Source organism: Mustela lutreola, chromosome 1 (assembly GCF_030435805.1).
Source record: "Mustela lutreola isolate mMusLut2 chromosome 1, mMusLut2.pri, whole genome shotgun sequence".
Classification (NCBI taxonomy): domain Eukaryota; kingdom Metazoa; phylum Chordata; class Mammalia; order Carnivora; family Mustelidae; genus Mustela; species Mustela lutreola.
The window spans coordinates 122,574,565-122,597,728 of record NC_081290.1 but is presented as its reverse complement, the minus strand read 5'-3'; the positions used below and the strand labels follow the sequence as shown (position 1 = coordinate 122,597,728).

General features: G+C 37.6%; 1 protein-coding gene across 5 annotated transcripts in view; it reads right to left on the bottom strand.

Annotated features, from left to right (window-relative positions):
* The window catches only part of WDFY3 (WD repeat and FYVE domain containing 3), a 278,171-nt gene that overhangs the window by 155,914 nt on the left and 99,093 nt on the right, over positions 1–23,164 (bottom strand). For all 5 annotated transcript variants that reach the window (XM_059173438.1, XM_059173447.1, XM_059173443.1 and 2 more), the window contains 2 exons: positions 15,780–15,903; positions 4,488–4,597 (listed from right to left, as the gene is read on the bottom strand). In XM_059173438.1, coding sequence (XP_059029421.1) covers positions 4,488–4,597; positions 15,780–15,903 — 234 coding nt within the window. The remainder of the gene's footprint in view (positions 1–4,487; positions 4,598–15,779; positions 15,904–23,164) is intronic.

Genomic DNA, 23,164 nt, shown 5'->3' with positions numbered 1-23,164 from the left:
AACAGATATAATGCCAATTAGGTCTCAGAGCTAATATAAGCATTATATAACAAACACGAGCTATATTATGCACTACATTATGTATTAGTAGTTGCTTGACCATGATTTTTATTCTTAAAATACATTCTTGAGGCTGGAAGTATACTTGAGGGATATAGCCATCACGCGCGCGCGCGCGCACATACACACACACACACACACACACATCTCTGTATCATTTTCAACAATTTCTAAAGCAAAAAATTCCACCTTCTTGTTATGGTGAGACTTCCAGTATTCTTAAGAAGTATGCTATAAAAATTGGCAAATTTTCTCATAGGGAAGTTTGGAATAAAAAGTTTTACCACGCTGGAGATCAAGAGCTGGCATAATCTGTATTAACTTTCTTAGGTTTCTTATCAAGCAAGTTTTGAATGCGTAGGGTATGTCTGGCAGTGTGCTAGGCACAGGACATGCAATGACAAAGCACCCCTGCCCTTCAGAAGACCGCGGTCTACTAACACAAGTCGGTTCGACTATGATTTAATCTCTTAAGCATAGTGATGACAGTACGCTGGCTAATATAAAGGGAATTATCAACACTGCCAGGAACGGAATGGAAAAGTATAGGAATTAAGAGGGGAAAGATCATCTGGAAGATACATAAGAGGTTGAACTCTACAGTATAGTATGTTTCAGGAACCTGAGTCCAAAACTGTTAATTCCTGAAAAGCCACAATAATAACATCTAATCTTTAATAAGTGTTAATTATAAAACAGGCATAAGGCTAAGCATTTTAATTACTCATCTATTCCTCCATCAATCCTACAAGGTATATTCTATTATTGTATGATCCTGATTTTACACATGAAGCAGTTGAAACTCATGACTGACATAACCTGCCCTAGGTAACAAAACAAGCTGACTGATCCCCACGTGCATATGTCTGATGACCTATGTATGCATATGGTCTCCCAATCTGGTCTGACTTTTATTTCCCTGACACTGGAGAACACTGAAGTGTTACAAACAAAGGAATAACAGAACCAGATTTCAGAATATTAGCCGGTAGTAGTCTAGATATGTTAGATATAAAAGCAAGAAAGCCAAAGTAATTAGGAAACTATTACGGAAAGACATATGAGAGATGGGGCTTGAACTAATGCGGCAGCAGGGTGATGAGAGGAGAGAGACTTTGCAACAATCCCTTGCAAATAAAAAACCAATAACTCAAAAAAAAAAAAAAAAAAAAAAAAAAAAGAACAATCCCTTGCATGACCTGGTCCTTTTCTACACATCCAGTATCATTTCCTGCCTCTAAATATTTTAAAAACCCTTTGCTCTTCCCACTATGATTACTTCTAGTTACGACATCTCCGTATTTCTGATGTTCAGTTTAAAGTCTGCCCATGTCGGATGCTTTAATTCCTCATCTTTCCTCCTACCCCCACCTACAAAATTTGGAACTCTAACATTTCACATTTCTATTTTCATAGCACTACGTATACCCCCCATGACTGTATTTTATTTTTTTAATGGTTCAGTTTTTTTTCTTTTTTTAAGGTTTTATTTATTTATTTGACAGAGAGAGCACACAACAGGGGGAGTGGCAGGCAGAGAGAGAGAGGGAGAAGCAGATAGTCTTCTGAGCAGGGAGCCCGATGCTGACTCAATCCCAGGACCCTGGGATCATGACCTGAGCTGAAGGCAGACGCTTAACCCACTGAGACACCCAGGTGCCCCATGATTGCATTTTATAGTGTTATCTTCATCTACTCCATCTTTGTCATCTACATGTTGACTTAGGACATGTTTTTGTCATCTATGTTCCTCACCACTACCAACAGGAAATGGCAGGTAAGCAAACAAGCCAACTCAAAATATATAACCCTGAATTTTCTTTTAAAAGGTCTCTTTTTCAGGGCACCTGGGTGGCTTAATTGTCAAGTGTCTGCCTTTGGCTCAGGTCATGATCTCAGGGTTCTGGGATCGAGTGGCATATCAGGCTCTCTGCTAAGCAGGGAGCCTGCTTCTCCCTCTCCACCCTGCTCATGCTCTCTTACTATCTCTCTCACTATCTCTGTCTCTCTCTCAACATTAAATAAATAAAAAATCTTTAAAAACAGAATAAAAATAAAATAAAATGTCTTTTTCTAGTCAGGTTATTACTAGCTTTCCCTTTCCCTTAGTCAAAATATATGACTTCTCATTTTCATTTTATAACTGATAGACTAAAAGTATAACTTGGAATCCAAACTAGTAATTGGCAACATTTGTAATTTTTTAAAAAAGTGATTAGGTTTCCCCTGATTCTTTTCTTATTCTTTTAAGGCAATCTGTCCATTTGTACACATTTAAGCTAATTCACATTTACTGACTTTCCAGTGTGTTAGGAATTTTGGCAGGCCACACTTTTTGTTCACACTTGAGAAAGAGAACATCTACAGAAAATGTGATTAAAACTTAGAAATATTCCAGGGTGCCTGGGCGGCTCAATAGCTTAAGCGTCTACCTTCAGCTCAGGTCACAATCTTGGGGTTCTGGGATCGAGCCCCATGGTGGGCTCCCTGCTCAGTAAAGAGTCTGCTTCTCCCTCCCCCTCAATCCCTCACCTCCACTACTGTTCTCTCCCTCAAATAAATAAATAAATATCCTAAAAAACAAACAAAACAAAAGTCAGAAATATTCTAATGAAAATGATTATTTTACATGTTATTCTAAACCAAACCAAGTTTCGGTACAGTTAATAGGGAGGCATTTATAGCTACCATCAACAGCAAACAAAACTGACATTTTGATAGTCTTCTGGTCTGGTCACAGATACATGGAAACAGCGGGCCTCTTTAGGACTATCTAAAGGTTACTTGGAGAAAACAAACATCTCCATTTGCCCATGACTCAAGGGTTGCCTGGGATGTGGGGTTTCTGAGCTAACATGTGGGGTTTCTGAGCTAACATGTGGGAAGTCCCAGGTACATCAGAGCAAGTTGGTCTAATTCCTTTTGCGATGTTAAGAAAGAAAGAAAGAAACAAACAAACAAACCTAAACCAGCAAACAAAAGAGGGAAACAGGTCATTCTAAGGGAGAAAAGTCCCAGGGCTACTACTTGAGGCTAGTGACTATTGCCAGGATATGGTTACTAAGGAATATGCACTGTTTCTACTGTGGCCTGTCACTGTAGTATGACTAGTGTCACACCCACCTTTGTAAATCCCATTATTAAATGATGTGAGTTGTTTAAAACCCCCACTGTAATTTAGATAATAACCATTCTCAAGACTGGCACTAACTTTGATAGGTAATTCTACTCAGAACTGTAGAAGGTCGAATAAACTTTCATGCCCACATCACAGGCCAAGAGTCAGGCATCCAAACAGATCATCACTGAGTAGATGCAACACAGATCACGGCAGATGTTTAAAGGTGACTGGGCAGGGGGAGTGGCAATCTCCAGAATAAATCAAGTGGGAAGGGAATACATATCATCCTGAAAACATCAGTATTCCCCTATTTTCCCATAAAGTTAAAAGAATTTAAAAGTATTTTCCATGTCATTTATTCCTTATTAGTGAATGACATTAGATGATTCTTCTAAGGCAAGTGCCCTTGATATGAGGAATTTGAGAAAGAAGACAGAGGATCACAGGGGAAGGGAGAGAAAAATAAAACAAGATGAAATCAGAGATGGAGACAAACCCTAAGAGACTCTTAATCTTAGGAAACAAACTGAGGGTTGCTGGAGGGGAGGAGGGGTTGGAGGGATGGGGTGACTGGGTGATAGACATTGGGGAAGGTATGCATTATAATGAGCACTGGGTATTATATAAGACTGATAAATCACAGACCTGTACCCCTGAAACAAATACATTGCATGTTAATTAATTGAGTAAAAAAAAAAAAAAGACTGGGGGCGGGGGTAGGGAATGGGGGTGTGATAGCTACAGGGTATAGGGCTTCTTTATGGGATGATGGAAATGTTCCGAAATAGCCTGTGGTGATGGCTACACAACTCTGTGAATATATTAAAAACCACTGAATTACACACTTTAAATGGGTGAGTTATATGGTATGTAAATTACCTAAAAGAAAAAAGAATAAATGTGTTTAAAAAACTTAGAGGGGGGGTGGAGAAAGAAGGCAAGAGCCCTAACACAGGTCACAGCAATGTTGGTCTGGGCCACATGGAGCCAGAGTTCCGGGCTACTCGCCTACAGTCACAGAAGTCCAGTGCTGTACCTGGCACACTGTGCACTGGTATCATGTTCCATGTGTTATGACAACAAAGACGGAAAATGCTATTCAAGTTAGGCATTCCCTCAGGTATAAAATTAATAAAACAGAATTCTCCACATAGAGATGTTACAAGAAGCATGAAATAACATGTAAGAAGCATTAGAAGAACATAATGATTATCAGAAAATCTTAATTAGATACGATGATAAATTTAATCTCATAAAATTCCATGAGGATAAAAAAAGTTATCAAACACAAAAACAAAGAACTTACCTGACCAGAGGATGCTAACAAATTAATTGTTGTCAGAAGCATCCAACCTCTACTGGCTTCTTCACTCTGATTGATTTCTAGGAATTGGACTATGGCCCGACTTGCAGCCTCTATAAAACCAAAGGGAACCCATGAGGTGGGGAGACATCACATATAAAGAGGTTCTTCCTTAAAACCTGCCCCAAAATGATCATTTACTATCCACGTGCTTTCTATAAGCACAATTTCTTGAGCAAAGTACACGATGAAAGGATCAGTCTAAGACCAGATATATATATATATATATATATATATATAGAGAGAGAGAGAGAGAGAGAGAGAGATACAGATATACAGTGGTGATGTGCAGGACAAACTGGAAGGGCAGAGACTCTGGTGGAGGTGACCCAAATCATAGCCGCCCAGTGGCACACACGAAGGGGTCCTGAACTCCTGACAGTGGGAATAATGAGTGCCACGCACAGAACAGCATCGGAGGAAAGAAAATTTAGTCAGTTACGGTTTTAGAAGTAAGGGAAATGGGACAAATCCCAAACCATGTGCTTAATTTCATCAGCACAGAGTTCATTAATGTTTCTATCAATATATGAGATGAGTTAGTGTCAGAAAGTCCAATCTGTTCACTTATCAAAACCAACCTGACAGGTTGCTAGTGTACACTTCACACACAACATAAAAATGCAAAAGGTAGAATAAATAGAATTTAGGTTGGCTTTGAGATATTTTTTCTTCTTTCATTTAAGACAATCAAGATAAATAAAGTTTTTCATTAAATAACTGAATGAATACAAGACTTACATAGGATACTGTGCTCGGAATATTTCATCTTTGTATACCTCCATTTGAAAGAATATTTTAATACAAAAAATGTTAAATAGCTCATTTTTACCAAGTCTTACTGTACAACAAACACTCATTTTTTTTTTAAGATTTTATTTATTTATTTATTTGACAGACAGAGATCACAAGTAGGCAGAGAGGGAGGCAGAGAGAGAGAAAGAGAGAGAGGAGGAAGCAGGCTCCCTACAGAGCAGAGAGCCTGATGTGGGGCTCGATCCCAGAACCGTGGGATCATGACCTGAGCCGAAGGCAGAGGCTTTAACCCACTTGAGCCACCCAGGTGCCCCAACAAACACTCTTTTAAGTACTTGAAGATTTAACTCATTTAATCTTTATAAGAACCTTATGAGTTATTTTCTATCATTATACCTGTTATAATAATATAAACTGAGAAACAGAGAGGATGAATAATTTGCTGAGAGCCACATAGCTAGTCAGTGACAGAACTTATATTCAAATCCAAACTATCTAGCCTGTAAGAGATAGAGACAGTGATTTAAAAAAACAAAAAACAAAAAAACAAAAGAGGGAAAAGAGGGAAGCCAAAAGAATCCTAGCTTATTTCTAATATTTCAACATCTTAAAAATGTTGAAATTATTGTATTCATATTTTCACTGATATACCTTCTCGCCCCCTCTAGAAAGTAAACGTCATGGGAGCACAAGGACTCCTTGTCTGCCTTGTTCACTGCCAATCCCTTGTATGAAGCACATCACTGGCACTAGGTGGGTAGCCAATACATATCTGTTAAATGAGTGAATAAATCAAGCTAAGGAGATCAAAGAAGGGCACTTTGAGCTCAACTTATTACAAACATCAAGAATGTTGGAGTTTACTATGGAAAACAGATTCCTGCAAGTTCTGAGGAGAATAATACTACAAAGAAAGCAATGTTTAAGGCTAGTTAAATTGTGAAGGTCTCAATAGACAGGGGAGCAAACAGAAGACTCTCACCAAGAAACATTCTTTAGCAATTGTGGTTTGAGATCACTGATAAATACTGATCTGCAATTTCTTCTTGCAAATCTGTAATGGGTCAAGTTTTAACACTATATTACATAAGCTCTTTCCTTGATAGGAAATAAATGATTGTGTAAGGAAGATGACTCCTTTCCAGTAAGTAAAAATTCTCAAAGGCTGATATGCTGTGCTTTCAATTCCTAGGCTTCTGCACAAGGTAGGCAACTTTGGTGTTAAATTGTGCACTTCCAACTTCATAACTCAATATATTAAAAAACTACTTGCAGTCTTCAAATTGATTATTCCATCATGAAATCAATGTAACAAAATTCTATTTCATAACAACAATGACAAAAACATTGATTAGAAAATGAATTGGTCGGGGCACCTGAGTGGCTCAGTGGGTTAAACCTCTGCCTTTGGCTCAGGGCATGATCCCAGGGTCCTGGGATCGAGCCCCACATCAGGCTCTCTGCTCAGCAGGGAGCCTGCTTCCCCTTTCTCTCTGCCTGCTGTTCTGCCTGTTTGTGATCTCTCTCTCTCTCTCTGTCAAATAAATAAATGAAATCTTAAAAAAAATAAATAAAATGAACTGGTCAATACTACCTATGCTTCTGACAGAGAACAAAAAGAAAGTGGCTGAAGAGACCAACAAAATTACCTTCCCAGTATGAAAGCTAGAGTGCTATAGATAAGACACATTCTGAGTGAATTGAAATGCCACCCATGCTTTTTCAATATAATGCTATTAATGTTAAAAGGACACTGGACAAATATGTATTTTCTCCTACTCAATAACTGTTATTCAGTGAGTCGTCAATTATAAACAATGAATGCTAATCCTTATTTTGAGAACCCAAACACCAAAAACCTACTTTTGGCTTGCAACAGTTCTATTTATCTGAGCGATGATGGGCATTTATACAAATATGTGGTTACTCTTGTGTTGGCTGACAATGAATATTAAGATTTTCCACAACATAAGAACACACAAATAATTGATTTTTAAAACCCTCAATGTTCGAATTATTAAACATTACAACAACTCAGTGGATCGCTGAGCTGATTAAATAATACACATGAAAATAAAGATTGAAAAAGATCAGTAGAGTGCAATTAGTAACAGCATCTAACAATTTTACCAACTTAATAATAACAACTACCCTTTTCTGAGAAGAATGTGGAGAAGACCTCATTGACAAGGGATACATAACAAATGTATTCATAAGAACTATTTTACCCTTACCTACTTATTTCAGTTTGCTGCCATTCAAAACACCTTAATGGGATCTCCCACTTTTTATTTTAAATGAGTCAAGAAACTCATTGTAAAAATCTTGAAAGTTGAGTGTGATCTTTAAAAAATTATGTATACTAGAAAGTAATTTTAAATTAAACCTCAAGAAATTACAGTTTCTTAAAACTTTGGAAGAAAATCACTTCTAGTAAAGAAAAATTGCAGTAGAATCCTTCAATTTCACTAGTAGTTAACAAATACAAATTTAAATGATTTAAGTTAAGGTTATAAGAGTTAATGAAAGGAATATATTAATATTAACCCATCTTGAGAGTTGCCAATCATTTGATTCAAGCTTTAGTTTTCACACTGCATTTCAATACATACAATCAACTGAAAAAATGTAGAAATGGAGTTAGTAGAACTCATTATTAGATTAAGTAATAGAAGGTAGATAATTTTAAAAGAAATTTAAAGACAGACTATGAGTGAATTCAGTCAGACAGTATTTAGAGCAATCAAAATGTAAAACTTAGTGCAATACAATATTTCCTTTGCATTTAAAGCAGTCATTTTCAAACTTATGCAACAGGATAAATATGTAAAACACATACACAGTATTATGAGATTTTTTTTCATTAATGAAGAAACCAAGCCTCCAAAACTCTTTCCCATTCCCAAAACCTTCCACAAGTTAGTCAGAAAAATAGTATTAGAACTCATAGCTTCCATGCTCTTTTTTTTTCATTTTATAATACACAACCACACCTTGGGAATAAAATTACCTGAGGGTGTTGTGGCTTTGAAATCCTTGGAGGACAGCGGGGCACACTGTTTTTCTGTTTAAAAAAAGAGGCTGGGTTGTCTACTTAGGGATTCACTGCATTAAACTAATCCCACCACAGATTCTGTGTAAGACACCAGTTGTGGTAAGCATCCACTAGCTCCTCCATCATCAGGCCACTGCCCACTGGGGATCATACCACTGTATTTAACAGCAGCACCTATCATGCAGTGATATCATTAATAATAAACTGAAGATATTATTTTTACATGGGTGGAGATTTTTTGCTTCAATGACTTATATGGACCATGTTAAGCAGACTGCATAGTGGAACTTATTAACAAGTAACTTCAAAAGGTAGGAAAAAATCTTAAGCTATACCCTGTACACAACATGGCCACAAATTAGTTGGGGGCCACTACATATTTTTAACAAAAGCCACATGGAGGCAACAACCAAAAGAGAATTATGGGAGGCAGAGAATACAAGAACTGTCAAGTTGCCCTCATGTATTACATACCAGTCTTTATATGCATTTTGCACATTTCCATTTTTACTAACTTCTGATGGATGGATTCAAACAACAGAATTGCAGATATACTTATATTCCTACTGAGATATCTATAATCCACGTTAGAAGCGATCTGATAGAGAGGCTTGATATGTGAGTGGTAATTAGGTAACATACTAAATAACAAGTACTTCACACCAAATTCAGAGGAATCCTAAAAAAATAACCTTGCTGTGATGCACAACAAATACAGACAACTTTCAAATGAATCACAGAGGGCTCAATTTCTGAAGAAAAATTATGTGCATAGAATTACAGCAAATTACTTTCAATGATAACTTTCTGTGAAATACAAGTTCAAAAGTAGCCAAATTCAGCGTCAAAAAGTAGAATGATGCCAAGGGCTGAGAGAAGGAGATGGAGAGCTGCTGTTCAATGAGTATAAAGTTACAGTTAAAGAAGATTAGAAAAAAGGTTAAAAAAAAAAAAAGGCGCTGTAAGGGCGCCTGGGTGGCTGAGTGGGTTAAAGCCTCTGCCTTCGGCACCAGTCATGGTCATGATCTCAGCCAAAGCTGGATGGAGGCCTGCATCAGGCTCTCTGCTCAGCATGGAGCCTGCTTCCCTTCCTCTCTCTCTCTCTCTGCCTGCCTCTCTGCCTACCTGTCTGTCAAATAAATAAATAAAATCTTAAAAAAAAAAAAAAAGATCTACTGTAAGACACTGCACTTAGAGGGAACTGTACGATACACTTAAAATTTTGTTCGGAGGGTAAATCTCATGTTATGTGTTTTTTGCTGCAATAAAAATCAGTCAATCAGAAAATGAGAATAGGATATACAAGAGGTAAGATGATTCAGGGGCACCTGGCTGGCTCAATTGGTTAAGCAGTGGACTCAGCTCAGACCATGATCTCGGGGTCCTAGGATGAAGTTCCAGGATGGAGTCCGGCACAGTCTGCCTTCCTCTCTGCTCCTCCCTCCACACTCACGCGTGCCCGCTCTCTCTCTCCCTCTCTTTCTAACAAAATCTTAAAAAGAAAAAAGATGATTCAGAATATGCCTAGGAATCCTGAAAATTTTTTACTAGAAAAACCAAAAGATCAAAAAAATCTCCAAAGTATCTTTTTAAAAAGACTTTTATTTATTTATTTGAGAGAGAGAGAGAGAAAGAAAGACTGAGCAGCGGTGGAGGAAGAGGGAGAGGGAGAAGCAGACTCCCCATTGAGCAGGGAGCCCAAGGCAGGGCTCCATTCCAAGACCCTGGGTTCATGACCTGAGCCAAAGGCAGACACTTAACCAAATGAGGCACAGACACTTACATGAATGAGCTACCCAGGCACCCTGCCCCCATCCAAGTTTGATAACATTCACTAAAAGAAACTTCCAATATTAAACACTAAAAATAAAAGAATAAGAATTCCCACAGCCAGGGGTCTTTAAGACTGACAAAGGATATACTCCAAAATTATGCTTTTCTCTCTTAACCATAGTAAGTCTGGCTTTTCTAACACTTCTAATTCTCAAAGCATTTTAAAAGATAAACCACCAAATAGAGAAATCCTCTATCAAAAATCAGTAAAGATTTTTTTGAGCACCTCATCTGTGACAAGTAGTCCTCTAAGTCATACAAGGGTGAACACAACAGATAGTAAAACTAAGTAAACTAAGATATTTTCAGATGACAAAGCTCTATAGGCAGTATTTAAGGTGACTGAATAAAATACTGGTGTGGGGATAGAGGATAAAGGATCTATTTGAGATAGGGTGAACAGGAAAGTTTTCTCTTATGGAAGTAATATCTACAAAAATTGAATTTCAATTCAATGGACTCTGAAGTTAATAAATTTCAAAATTTAAAACTAAAAATTATATGGAATTACATGATCTGGAAAAATGTATCTTAAAAATACCCAGAAATCAAGAAGTCATGCTATATTTGCAACTTCTGATTGAGTCTAGAATTATTGCAACATAAAAAGTTTAAGAAAAACCCCCGTGTAACTATTACTGTATTTAACAATAAGACATTATGTGCTTCATTTAAGATACTTTCCATATTGTCGAAAAACCTACCCTATGTATGTAAAATCATAAGAGGACTTAGGAAAACAAATCTCTAGGGCAGAAAAGTGTTTTTCTACAAACATGCAGATTAGGTATTTTAAAAAGACAGCAACAGAAAAGCAAGTATAAATACAATTTGGGGAATATTTTATTCTAATCCAGGGATACCGCTCAAGAAAGAAAATTCAATGACAGGAGTCAGTATAGAACAGAGAAATTTCCCTTCATGTTACCTGTTTAAAATAGCTAAAAAGGCATAAAATACACAAATCTTATATTTAAGTGCAACTTCTCTGTTCTACAGAAATAACTGAAATCAGGAAAGACAAAAAGAATGCAGTCCCACTGTACGTGGAGAAAGGAGAAGACAGGGGTGGGAAGTTACCTTAAACTATCTCACAACCTTTCACTGAACTTGCTTTACGGACTGCAAGTATAATTAAAATCATCTCACTTTAAAATCCATACATCGATTAATACAATGTACTACTTCCGAATAAGAAACTTAGTCCCTCGATCTAAAAATATTGTAATGGCTGTTGCTCCAAAGACTCCATGATGGGCTCTCGTTAAAGATGGAAGGTTATGCACATGCATTTATCTCTGTTCTCTCCTGAAGCCCCACAGCCATGGACTGAATTGTGTCCCTCTTCCTCAAATTCCTCTGTGGAAGCACTAACTCTTAACGTGATGGTATCAGAAATGCCTCTGAAAGACAATTAGGGTTCAGATGCAGTCATGATGGTAGGGGTCCTCATGATGACATTAATGCCCTCATAAGAAGAGACACCCGCGCTCTGTCTCTTCTCCAGGTGAGGCCACCTTGAGAAGGTGCTATTTGAAAGCCAGGAAGAGAGATCTCACCAGAAACCAATCACACTGACACTCTGATCTTAAGACTTTCAGGCTCCAGAACTGTGAAGGAATATTTCTCTTATTTACATCACTGGTCTATGGTATTTTGTTACGGCAGCTTGAGCAGATTAATACACCCACTAAAATGGTTATAAAAGGATTTTTCAAAAAGCCTAAACCCATAAGGACAAAAAGAATAGGAAAGATGAAAGCAACATTTTGGATACGAAAATAGCAGAGAGGTTAGTGGTAACCGATTTAGCAAACTCTAGAATCTTAAAGCAAGTGCAGGAAAAATGAAAAAGCAACTAAATGACAACAGAACCTCCAACAGGCTCAGGAATTGGTGGGTGCCAGGTGCTTCTAGAAGTGGAGTAAACATGGGAGTGTACACAGAAGGCCTGGTAAAAGTATGTTAAAGAGCACTGAGGACCCCCCCCCCCCACCCCGATCCCACTAATGTGGGCACCACACTGGGTGTTTGCTCACTGCAAAGAGTGAGGGAGTGTGTCAAGGTTGGGGCGGGAGCGAGGGAGCGAGGCCATCACACCAGGCCCAGCTGCGGGCTCATGGAGATCATGCAGAAGCAGAAGCTTACGCCCTGAATGCTGAAGGTCCTCAGACCTTATCCCTACTTGGCTTCCAAAATGCTGAGAGGCAGACATGTATCTTCCAAGTAGAAACTGGACATTCTTAACTGGGGACTCTGCCTAGCTCAGGGGAGAGAGTCAACAGAATAGCCTCACAAGAGCACGCTGGGCTGACGCCCACAGTTTCAAGCCCCACCCACAAGTGCAGAGCTGCGGGCAGCTTTCTATGGCCCCATTCTTACATAGGAGCAGATGGCCAAGGAAGTCCTCTAACCTAAAAGACAGACAAAAGCAAATTAACAAAAACGGCCACCTGAAAGAAACAGAACTAAAAAGAGAATCTATGAAAGAATAGACACCAATAAAAAAAGAAACATTTAGGAATTAAAATTACAAGTCACAAATGAAAACAAAACAACCTTCATAAAAGGGCTGGATGGTAAAACTGATAGGGTCAAAAGCCAAAAATACAAAATGAGAGAAAATAAGAAAATGAGAGGGACAGTCTCAGGGGTACACCTGACTAGAAAAAGAAAACTGAGTGGAGGATATTATTATATAAATAATTCCCAAAATTTTCCCAAAGTTCAAAGCTCAGTGTAATGTATAAGAATATATGCTCCAAGGCATGGTATCATGAAATTTTTGACCAGGAGAGCCAAAGAGAGGATCCTAAATGCTCAAAAAAGGAAAAAAAGGCTGATCAAAGAAACAAACAACAATCTAGGTAGCTTCAGGTTTCTCAATAGCAGTGCAGGAATCCAGAATATGAAGGAGAAATTATTTTTAAATTCTCACATGAAATTATTTCTAACCTAGAATCTGATACCTACTGAAAGGGGGATAGATGTAATGCAAGCTGCAAGATTTTCCAAAATGACCCCGGGAGCTCACCCTGGGCTGCCTGGAGAAGGACCTAGCTAAGACACCCCCTACAACTACATCCCCAAGGGAGTTGCTAGACCTAAACTCAACTTCCCATGACACTGGTAGCTTCCGCTGTTTAGTAGGAGGGCCTGTAACTTCCCCTGGGGCCCAAAGTCTCCTGGGACTAAACAGCAATGATCTGTAAACAGCTCCTATAAACATCCAAGAGACACTCAATTCCAGTACTCAAACAGCGTAGATCATAAGCAGTTTCTTTTATTTCTTCACTGATAAGTTCATATTTGTGTTTGTACTTCAGGAATGGAGGGGCATCAGGAATTTTCCAAGCACACTTTTCTATGAGATAATGAGAGTGGTGGACCTGTGTCTGCTGCTGAACCCCTGGTTTTGTGTTTCTCCTTTCTGCAATAAAGTCATGCTAAATGACCTGTTGTTCTAAGCCAAGGTACCTGCAAGGCTGTCCACCTGAAGATTTCACCCTCCTTTATAAAAAGAAAGGAACCCATCTTTCACAGTAACAGTCAAAAAAATTTTTTTTCACTAATGGGATTTCTAAAAAACACAACAAAATGAAAGCACACAAACACACAAAACCTAAACCTTAAATGGTAATTCCCCTGCATCTTTCCTCAGGAAACTGCTGGAAAAGATGCCTTAACAAAAATGAAAAAGTTAGGGGCGCCTAGGTGGCTCAGTGACTTAAAGCCTCTGCCTTCGGCTCAGGTCATGATCCCAGGGTCCTGGGATTGAGCCCTGCGTGGGGCTCTGCTCAGCGGGGAGCCTGCTTCCCCATCTCTCTGCCTGCCTCTCTGCCTACTTGTGATCTCTGTCTGTCAAATGAATAAATAAAATCTTAAAAAAAAAAAATGAAAAAGTTAGTTTGAGAAAGAAAGATGCCTTGAGATTCAGAAAACAGAAGTTCCATCCCAAAGAACTAGAAAGATACCTCAGACAACATGAGTGGAAAAATAAAAGGGACAGCTATGCGGCTGGCCTAGGGAGCAACTACCATGGATTAATGGATTAATGCAAGCCAGAAAGTTCCGGAAGAGCTATCTGAAAGTTCCGGAAGAGCTATCTGAAAGAAGATGAAACTGTCAGAATATCTGATGCCTTCAATGATATTGAAGGGAGATTCAGAAAAACATTTTAGCAATAGGGGATGAATGTGGGATGAAAATCTACAAAAGGAAACAAAATATAGGCAATTATTAACTCAGTTGGAGGTGGAGGAAAAGAAGTCTTCAAGAAAAGAAATCACAGCATACCATATGACTCATCTTAAATACTGTGGTCACAGTCCATACAAGATAATACTGATCTAATCAAATTGTGACAGAACTATACTGGAGGGACTTAGAAAGCACACACGTATGGGCAATGGTGGTGAACTTTAGAGAATGAAAGCCTCATTTTCTTTTGTGGAAGTCAAAAGATAGATCTAAATGTGGAAAAAAAGGAGGGGCACATACTGCAAGCACATCATTTAGAGGCACAGGTAAATGCCAAAAAAAAATTTTTTTTTAATGTGAGAGTGAGAAATGGAGTTGAACTAGTATGATGGAAGGGAGATGCTGTTTTTAATTAACATTTTAACTATCTGACCCTTAAATACATGCCTGTATTAGGTTAATAAAAAATAAATTTAAAAATAAGATTACTAAATAAAAGCATTATTGTTAACTATGGGAAAAACAGGAATTTGATGGGATGAAAAAATAAGTGATTGTCCAAAGGGACATTATAAAGAGAATTCAAATCATCAATTTATTAGTCTAATGCTTCAATAAGAAAGCTACCACCCAAACAACCATTACAAAACCCAAATAACAAAATAAAGTCAAGAAACTTATTTTAATATTGGATAAAGGGAGGATACCTGAGGAACGTTAAAATTACCGAATAAAGCTTATTATATGTAAAAATTATAGGTTAAAGACCCCTAAGCAGTCTAATAGGAAGATGAAGTCACACACAAATAACCCCTGGTGGAATTGAGAAGCAAAGAGTAGTTACAAAGAGATTTTTCCTTTGATTAAGGGAATCAAGAAACATTCCATCGAAGAGGTATGAGTTAATATCTAAGCTTCAAAGATTTAGACATACCGATGGGGGGGGGGGGAGAGTCTCCCCTCTGGGTGAACCATCGTAAGTAAAGGATAAAAATAAGAGCTCAGCATGTTTACAACTATAAGCAGCTTGGTTTGGTTGAAATATAGAAAAGAAAACAAGAAATAATATTGTAGACTAAAAATAACTTCATACAGCCAGATCCTGGATTTGCCTTCAATGTCATGCTAGGAATCTGGATTTTGTTCAGAAGGAAACAGTGTTCTTGGGAGTGCAGGGGTGGGGATCGGAGGTCCCAGGACAATGGTCTTGAGTACAGCTGCTCCACTTGGGAGATGCTGAACCCACCAACAGCAGGGAGTGTGAGAATGGAAACGGGGACAGGTAATTAAAACCCACATGGATAAAACTGAGTCAATTTTCTCTTTTATTTTAATAGCACTTTTACCAAACAGCCTATTCCAATAGTTTTTCCTGGTTTCAGTAAAAATACCTGTGGATTTGTTTGATGCTCTCCTTCGAATTTCTGTCACCATCAGTCGTGAGACTTGGGTTGTGAACTGCAGAAGGTCAGAAAATTTTTCTGTCATCGTATTTGGCGGAGCATTTCCAAAAACCTGTGGATGAAAAAAAAAAAGCCACAATTTTAATGAAGCATTGCCAACTACTGACTTTCATTCTGTATATTTCAAAGTATGGTATGACTTGAAAATCAAGTCAAAAAAGTATTCTTATACAGATACTTTGAATCTGAGTATGTTTAAAATACAACTCTTTCAATAAATCATATCTAGCCACATTTCCTAGTACATATTACACAATCTTTTGAATTAATGATTAAATAAATGAAATAAAAGCCAAAGTATAATTATCTGTGTGTAAAATCTGAATCCATCTTACTGGTAAACTTTAGAAAGCATGTTTCTTTGAAGAGATCTAAATTAAGAATTTAGAGAAAGAGAAGCCTGGGTGGTTTAGTGGGTTAAGTTTCAGACTCTTGGTTTAGGCTCAGGTCATGTTCCATGGATCCTGAGGTGGAGCTGAGCGGTGCCCCACCCTGAGTATGGCTCTGCACTCAGCAGAAAGTCTGCCTGAAGATTCTCACATTCACTCACGCCCACTCACATTCCAATGTGTGCTCTCTCTTTAAAATAAGTAAATACATCTGGGGCGCCTGGGTGGCTCAGTGGGTTAAGCCGCTGCCTTCGGCTCAGGTCATGATCTCAGGGTCCTGGGATCGAGGCCCGCATCGGGCTCTCTGCTCAGCAGGGAGCCTGCTTCCCCCTCTCTCTCTGCCTGCCTCTCCATCTACTTGTGATTTCTCTCTGTCAAATAAATAATAAAAAAAAACATCTTTAAAAAAAAAAATAAAAAATAAAATAAAATAAAATAAAATAAGTAAATACATCTAAAAAAAAAAAAATTAGAGAAAAATGTAAGGTTCCATGATGGTACACAGATACATCAGATGGTGAAGAGCAGGGATTCATCTATAGTTAAGTCCTAGACTGAATACAGAATTACTAAACTCATGCTATAGCTCAGAATTTCTAAACTGTACAATTTCCAAAATAGTACTGTTAGGAAAAAGATTAAAGAAAATGAATGATGAGGGTCATGAAATATACTTGTTTTAATAAAAAAAACTAAGACAAATGAACTTTAGAATAAATCTTTTAAAAAAAAGTTTTTATTTATTTAGAGAGCGAGAATGCGCATTCAAGTGGGGAAGGGGAGGGAGGGAGAGGGAGAATCTTAAGCAGACTTTCTCTGAGCATGGAGCCCTACATGGGGCAGGGCTCCATCTGAAGACCACTGATCATGCGTGACCTGAGCCTAAACCAAGAGCTGGAAGCTTAACCCACTGAGCCATGAGGCACCCCTAGAATACATACTTCTTAAAGATAAATCAGTGTGGACTCAGCAAAGAGGACAAAGAAATGAAACCTGGAACAACAGTCTTAGGAAAAGAAATGGCTATTTAACTGGATGTATCCTGAAATATTATTTTGAAAAATGTTCTTTTATGCTAAAAGGAAATCCGGTCTTCTAAAACTATTATGACAGCTCTCTATTATAATACTCATCACACAGTATCTTGTATTCTTATTATCTATTCAAATGTCACTCAAAAGGAGGGATTATATCTTACTCATCTTCGTATTCTATTTTACCTTAATTTATGGAGATATCCCCTAAATATGTTTGTTTATATCCTGTTTCCTACACCCACAACAACAAATTCTAGAGAACACTTAAGTAGAACTGAAGGCTAAATAAATTGTAACATGAGAATACAAAATTATGAAAGAAAACAAAAACAAGGAAATAAATCAGGCTAGGGAATAGATGGGGGGAAAAAAACACAAAATCTAAGACCAAAAGACCAGTTCTGTATTTGCCATGTTTGGGTCATAAATTTTGGCTCAAATATACAAAAGAGAAGAACTACTCTACTACATGGTTCACAATGTCCTTAGGTAAGAAAAAATATATATCTAAGGAAGTATCTCCATTTTTATACTACAACATAAAAATTTCTTTCCAAGGATCCTCAAGAAAAGGATACAGCTTATAATGTAATTTCCTTATAACAAATATATTTCTTACATTCTTACAACACATACTATATTCCTTATAATACCAAACAAACAAATCAACTCTACAGGGTATACTTTTGTTTGGCTATCTAAGGACTGTTCATTAACTTTACATAGGAGTAATTTTACATGATCTTAAAGAATAAACTGGACTTTTCATGACCTCAATAAATTGGGTTTTTTTGGCTGAGATACTGATAAATGTTATGTGTTTATAACTCAACTGGGTCATTTGTTAGTAAGACCCATATTCTTTAACAAACAAATTGGAGGCAGACTAGAAACTGAGAAGCCTAATAATGACAAAGGCTTGAATAACCATTCTACTACCAACTCAGAAATGTGAGTATATAACTGTTATTTATAAAACCATCGTGGGGGTACCTGGGTGGCTCAGTCGTTAAGCATCTACCTTCAGCTCAGGTCATGATCCCAGGGTCCGGGATCAAGCCCCGCACTGGGCTCCCTGATCAGCAGGAAGCCTGCTTTGCCCTCTCCCACTCCCCTACTTATATTCCCTCTGTCACTGTCAATCTCTGTCAAATAAATAAATAAAATCTGTAAAAACAATTTTGTATTTTGCTAAGGCAATTATGAAGCTTTTCATCAAACTAATTTAAAACAGGCAAATATTCCTATTACTCAGAATATATTAATACATATTTTGCTACTAAGAATTATTATTTTTTAAAAAGATTTATTTTATTTATTTATTTGACAGAGATCACAAGTCGGCGAGAGGCAGGCAGAGAGAGAGGAGGAAGCAGGCTCTCCGCAGAACAGAGAGCCCGATGCCGGGCTCAATCCTAGGACCCTGCGACCATGACCTGAGCTGAAGGCAGTGGCTCAATCCACTGAGCCACCCAGGCGCCCCGCTACTAAGAATTATTAAGAATTATTTTATTCTGGGGACGCCTGGGTGGCTCAGTTGGTTAAGCAGCTGCCTTCGGCTCAGGTCATGATCCCAGCACCCTGGGATCGAGTCCCACATCGGGCTCCTTGCTCGGCAGGGAGCCTGCTTCTCCCTCTGCCTCTGCCTGCCATTCTGTCTGCCTGTGCTTGCTCTCTCTCCCTCTCTCTGACAAATAAATAAAATCTTAAAAAAAGAAAAAAGAATTATTTTATTCTGAAGAGTTATGAGGACAACTTCATAAAACAAAAAGATCGTTTCTTAGACAGTATATGGATATAGTTATTGAAGCAGTCTCCACCCTAGGTGAATAATACATTATTAAAAATGCAACTAACGTGGGGCACCTGGGTGGCTCAGTCGGCTAAATGCCCAAAACGATTTCTGCTCAGGTCATGATCTCAGGGTTGTGAGATGAGGGCCTGCATTGGGCTCCACACTGGGCGTGGAGCCTGCATAAGATTCTCTCTCTCCTTCTGTCCCTTTACCGCCCTCCCACTCTGCTTTGAAAGAAAGAAAAAAATCTAAATTTTCATACAAATCCTGACATTTAACTGCTTTATTGACATGAGAAACTTTTTTCAAAAGATATGCCTTCCTTGAACTGACCAAATCACTATTACAGAAAAAGAGTTATGTCCTATTTGCTAATTTGAAACGAACAACTATTGCTTCTTTGACATAAACAACTTTTAGTCTATGATTCATTCTTTTCATTTATTCACTCATAAATATTTATTGATCTGTATATATGCCAGGCAACATCTGGAGTCATGAATACAAAGGTAAACAGGTAGTGGTGAATACCAAAGTAAATGAATCAAAGAGGATTCCTGTGCTTGCGGAGTTCATATTTTAGTACAGGAGAGAAACATTAGACAAATTAAGAATAGAAATTACATTAGTGATATGTTCTAAAGGAAGTAAACAGGGTAACTAGAAGGGAATGCCTATTGTGGGGACAGGCTATCCAAGAAGGTCTCCCTGAGATGACACTGCCATGAAGGAATGACACTGCGTGATGAGACAAAGTCACACAATTCAGACTGCCAAACAAAGAGGGTGCTGGGCACCTCAAAGAGCTGTGCTAAGGGGTGGACATGGACGAGGGACTGGGGTAGGGGAGGAATCCAAAGACTGGTGCAAATGGAATGTATTTTATGAGATGGGAAATGTGCAAGATAAGGTGGGAGAAGTACAGGGACTAAAACATGAACTGACATTTAGATAATACTGAACATCTAAGGTAGCAAAGAGTAGATTTTTCTGTCATTAACTTCAACAATTAAATCTAAAATATTAGTACATAACCACCTTCTACAAATAGCAATATTACTTTAAAAAGGGCAACATTTCAATCATGTACTTAAAGGTGTGCTACAGAGGATGGAGCATGAGCTGGGAGTACAAGGAGGATGAGATTCTCTTCACCCTCAGACACTACTGGTCAAATTTTTCTGGTTCTCCATCTCCCCATTTGCCAAAGGACAGAGCTAAGCAAGAGACTGTTCAACTCAGAAGAAATGACTCTAGAACATCTATGTGACCTTCATAACTCAGATTTAAAAAAAAAACAAAAAACAGCAATGAGGAACAAATATGCTATCTACCAAATTCAGGAAGATTAACAGTTACCAAACAAAGAACATTTATAATGTGCCTAGCACTATGCAAATACTTGACAGAGAATTATCATTTAAATCTCATAAAATCCTATATAGCGTCCTCATTTTTATAGATAAGGAAATTAAAGCTTAGAAAAGTTAAACAACTAAAGCCAGAAGGTGGTGGAGACAGAACTCAAAATTAGGTCTGTCTGATTCCAAGCATTGCTTTTATCACTCAGTATTATGCTGTCTCATTTAAACTTCGTATGAACCCTAGCACTGTCACTTTACACAGTTTTACCTTAAGAGGGGAACAGCACAGTGAGACTTGATTTCAGAAGAGTCATTTTTAATATCCACCTGAACTACAGAAAATTTTCTGGCATTTCCTCAACTAAATGTTTTTGGCATACTCAGAGAGAACATACTAATAGTGTTATTTTAATGCCAAGTACAGCACGAAAGCTCAATATAGGGATGCCAGGGTGGCTCAGTCAGTTAAGCATCTGCCTTTGGCTCAGGTCATGATCCTAAGGTCCTGAGGCCTCATGTCCATCCAGCTCCTTGCTCAGCTGGGAGCCTGCTTCTCCCTCTGTCTGCCAATCTCCCTGCTCGTGCTCTCTTTGACAAATAAATAAATAAAAATCTTTAAAAAACAAACAAACAAACAAACAACTCCATATATATTTGTTGCTGAATAAAGCTACTCAAAAATTAAATATGACTAATAACAGAGGTTGTAATTTTTACAAAGTTTTCTAAAATGGTGTCTTTTGTTTCCTAAACATATGTAATATTTAAAAATCAGTGACGTAGTACTGACTATCAGGAGTCCTGGAATAATTTGCTATACATAACATTTTTAAAATTAACAATGAAGATACAATTGCATTACTTCATAGTAAGTGAGTCTTCTTATTAATTAATATAAATTATTAGGAAAACATGTGTATTCTCCCTGTTTCTAAGAAGGACCACCAACTCAAAAGAAACTGAGAACGCTCAGTCCCTTTCTCTCCTTCGGAGTACGCCTGGCTCAGAACATGCACTCTAATCTGCTCTGCAAGGGTCTTGCAACTACTCAGTTTTGCCAATGGCTGGGTAAGAAAATATAACTATTTCAGATGTGAATTTAGCAAATCCTTTCTTGCACAGCCCTAAGCTACACTGTCCAATATCAACTGTACTGGTATTAGGTAATAAGAACTTAACTGTGTATATGTAAACACAAAGCTGTAAAAATGTAAACAGTTCACCTGACTCCTGATCTCACTCTCATTTGATTCTGAACTTGAGCATTCTTTTAAAGCCAACAATTTAAAAGTAAAGGTCACTTGTAAGGGATAAAAAAGAAAAACACTATATTCAACTTAGGTGCTTCTAAATATAAATAATTAAAAAACAAAGGGAGTTTCTAATAGAAGATCTAGTTAGTAAAATTGTATTGTAAAACACACAATGAAGTATGATAACATATACCACAGTAATTAACAATGACAGTTAATTTTTAGATGACTAAAATGTTACTCACTTTTTAATAGTTTAAGCCAAGTATTTGTCAATAAGCTTTTGTTCTTAAGACTAAAAGAATTATTAAGATTATTTATTTTTTTAAGAATTATTTTTAAGAATCCTGGATAAATAGTATTCGGCTTTTCTCAGACTCCATCATCATCTCTCAGATGACAGCAGCAATCTCCTTGCAGGACTGTGATGAAGACCACGGGAGGCAGCTGAAGACCTCAGCATGAGCCCTGGCCCAGAAAAAGGACTCAACACATGCCATTTCTCAACCTGTGTCTCTTAAAGGCAAAAATCACACATTGAAATAACACTACTGAGCACTCTTTAATAATGATTCTGTAGATAGATGCTCATGTCTAACAGCAATATGGTTTATTTGCCATTTAGCAAGAATCAAGCAGTCTCAAAAACTGATAGCACATTTCATTTTTAGCAATCATGGCCGGAACTCTAGAACCATACTGAGCTATTCTTTCACTCTTATTTCTTTTTTTTTTTTTGTTCTTTTCTTTCTTTCTTTTTTTTTAAAGAGAGGGAGGAAGCTGGGAAGAGACAGAGGGAGGGAGAGAGAGAGAGAAAAAATCTTAAGGAGGCTCCACACCCCAACACAGAGCCCAACACAGAGCTCGATCTCCCAACCCTGAGATCACGACCTGAGCCAAAATCAAAATTCAGACACTTAACCAGACACCCTTCATTAAAGCTCTTTCTTAGCAGTGGAGAATGTTCATGTATAAATGGTCAAACACTAAAGAAATACAGCTATATATTTCAAACTTAATGGATTGGATATCTTATCTAAGGATAATTTTCTTTTGCTAATGACAATCCAGTGAATACTATGTATTTTTTAAATTGGTCACAATAGTACGGAAAAAAGTTCCTATCTTTTTATTAGTTAAGAGCTAACTGATCTTTATGATATTTAAATCACTCACTGTACTAGAGGTGTAAGGCAAGGCATATATAAGTGCTTTTACTCAGGCAATTAAAAATTTTGACTTGAAAGAATAATGAAACTTCTGACAATATATAACATAAGAGAACTAAGTCACAGTCTAAGCAATAGAGAATCACTAAAGCATCTCAACTCTACTTAACAAACAAATATTTAGATGATTCTTCCAGCCTAAGCCTCACTTGAATTGGCTATAGAAGCCTTACTGATGAAATACATGGGACACATATGTAGGATATTACTTACTAATTTGTGTTAACAGCTGAGAACAACTGCCTT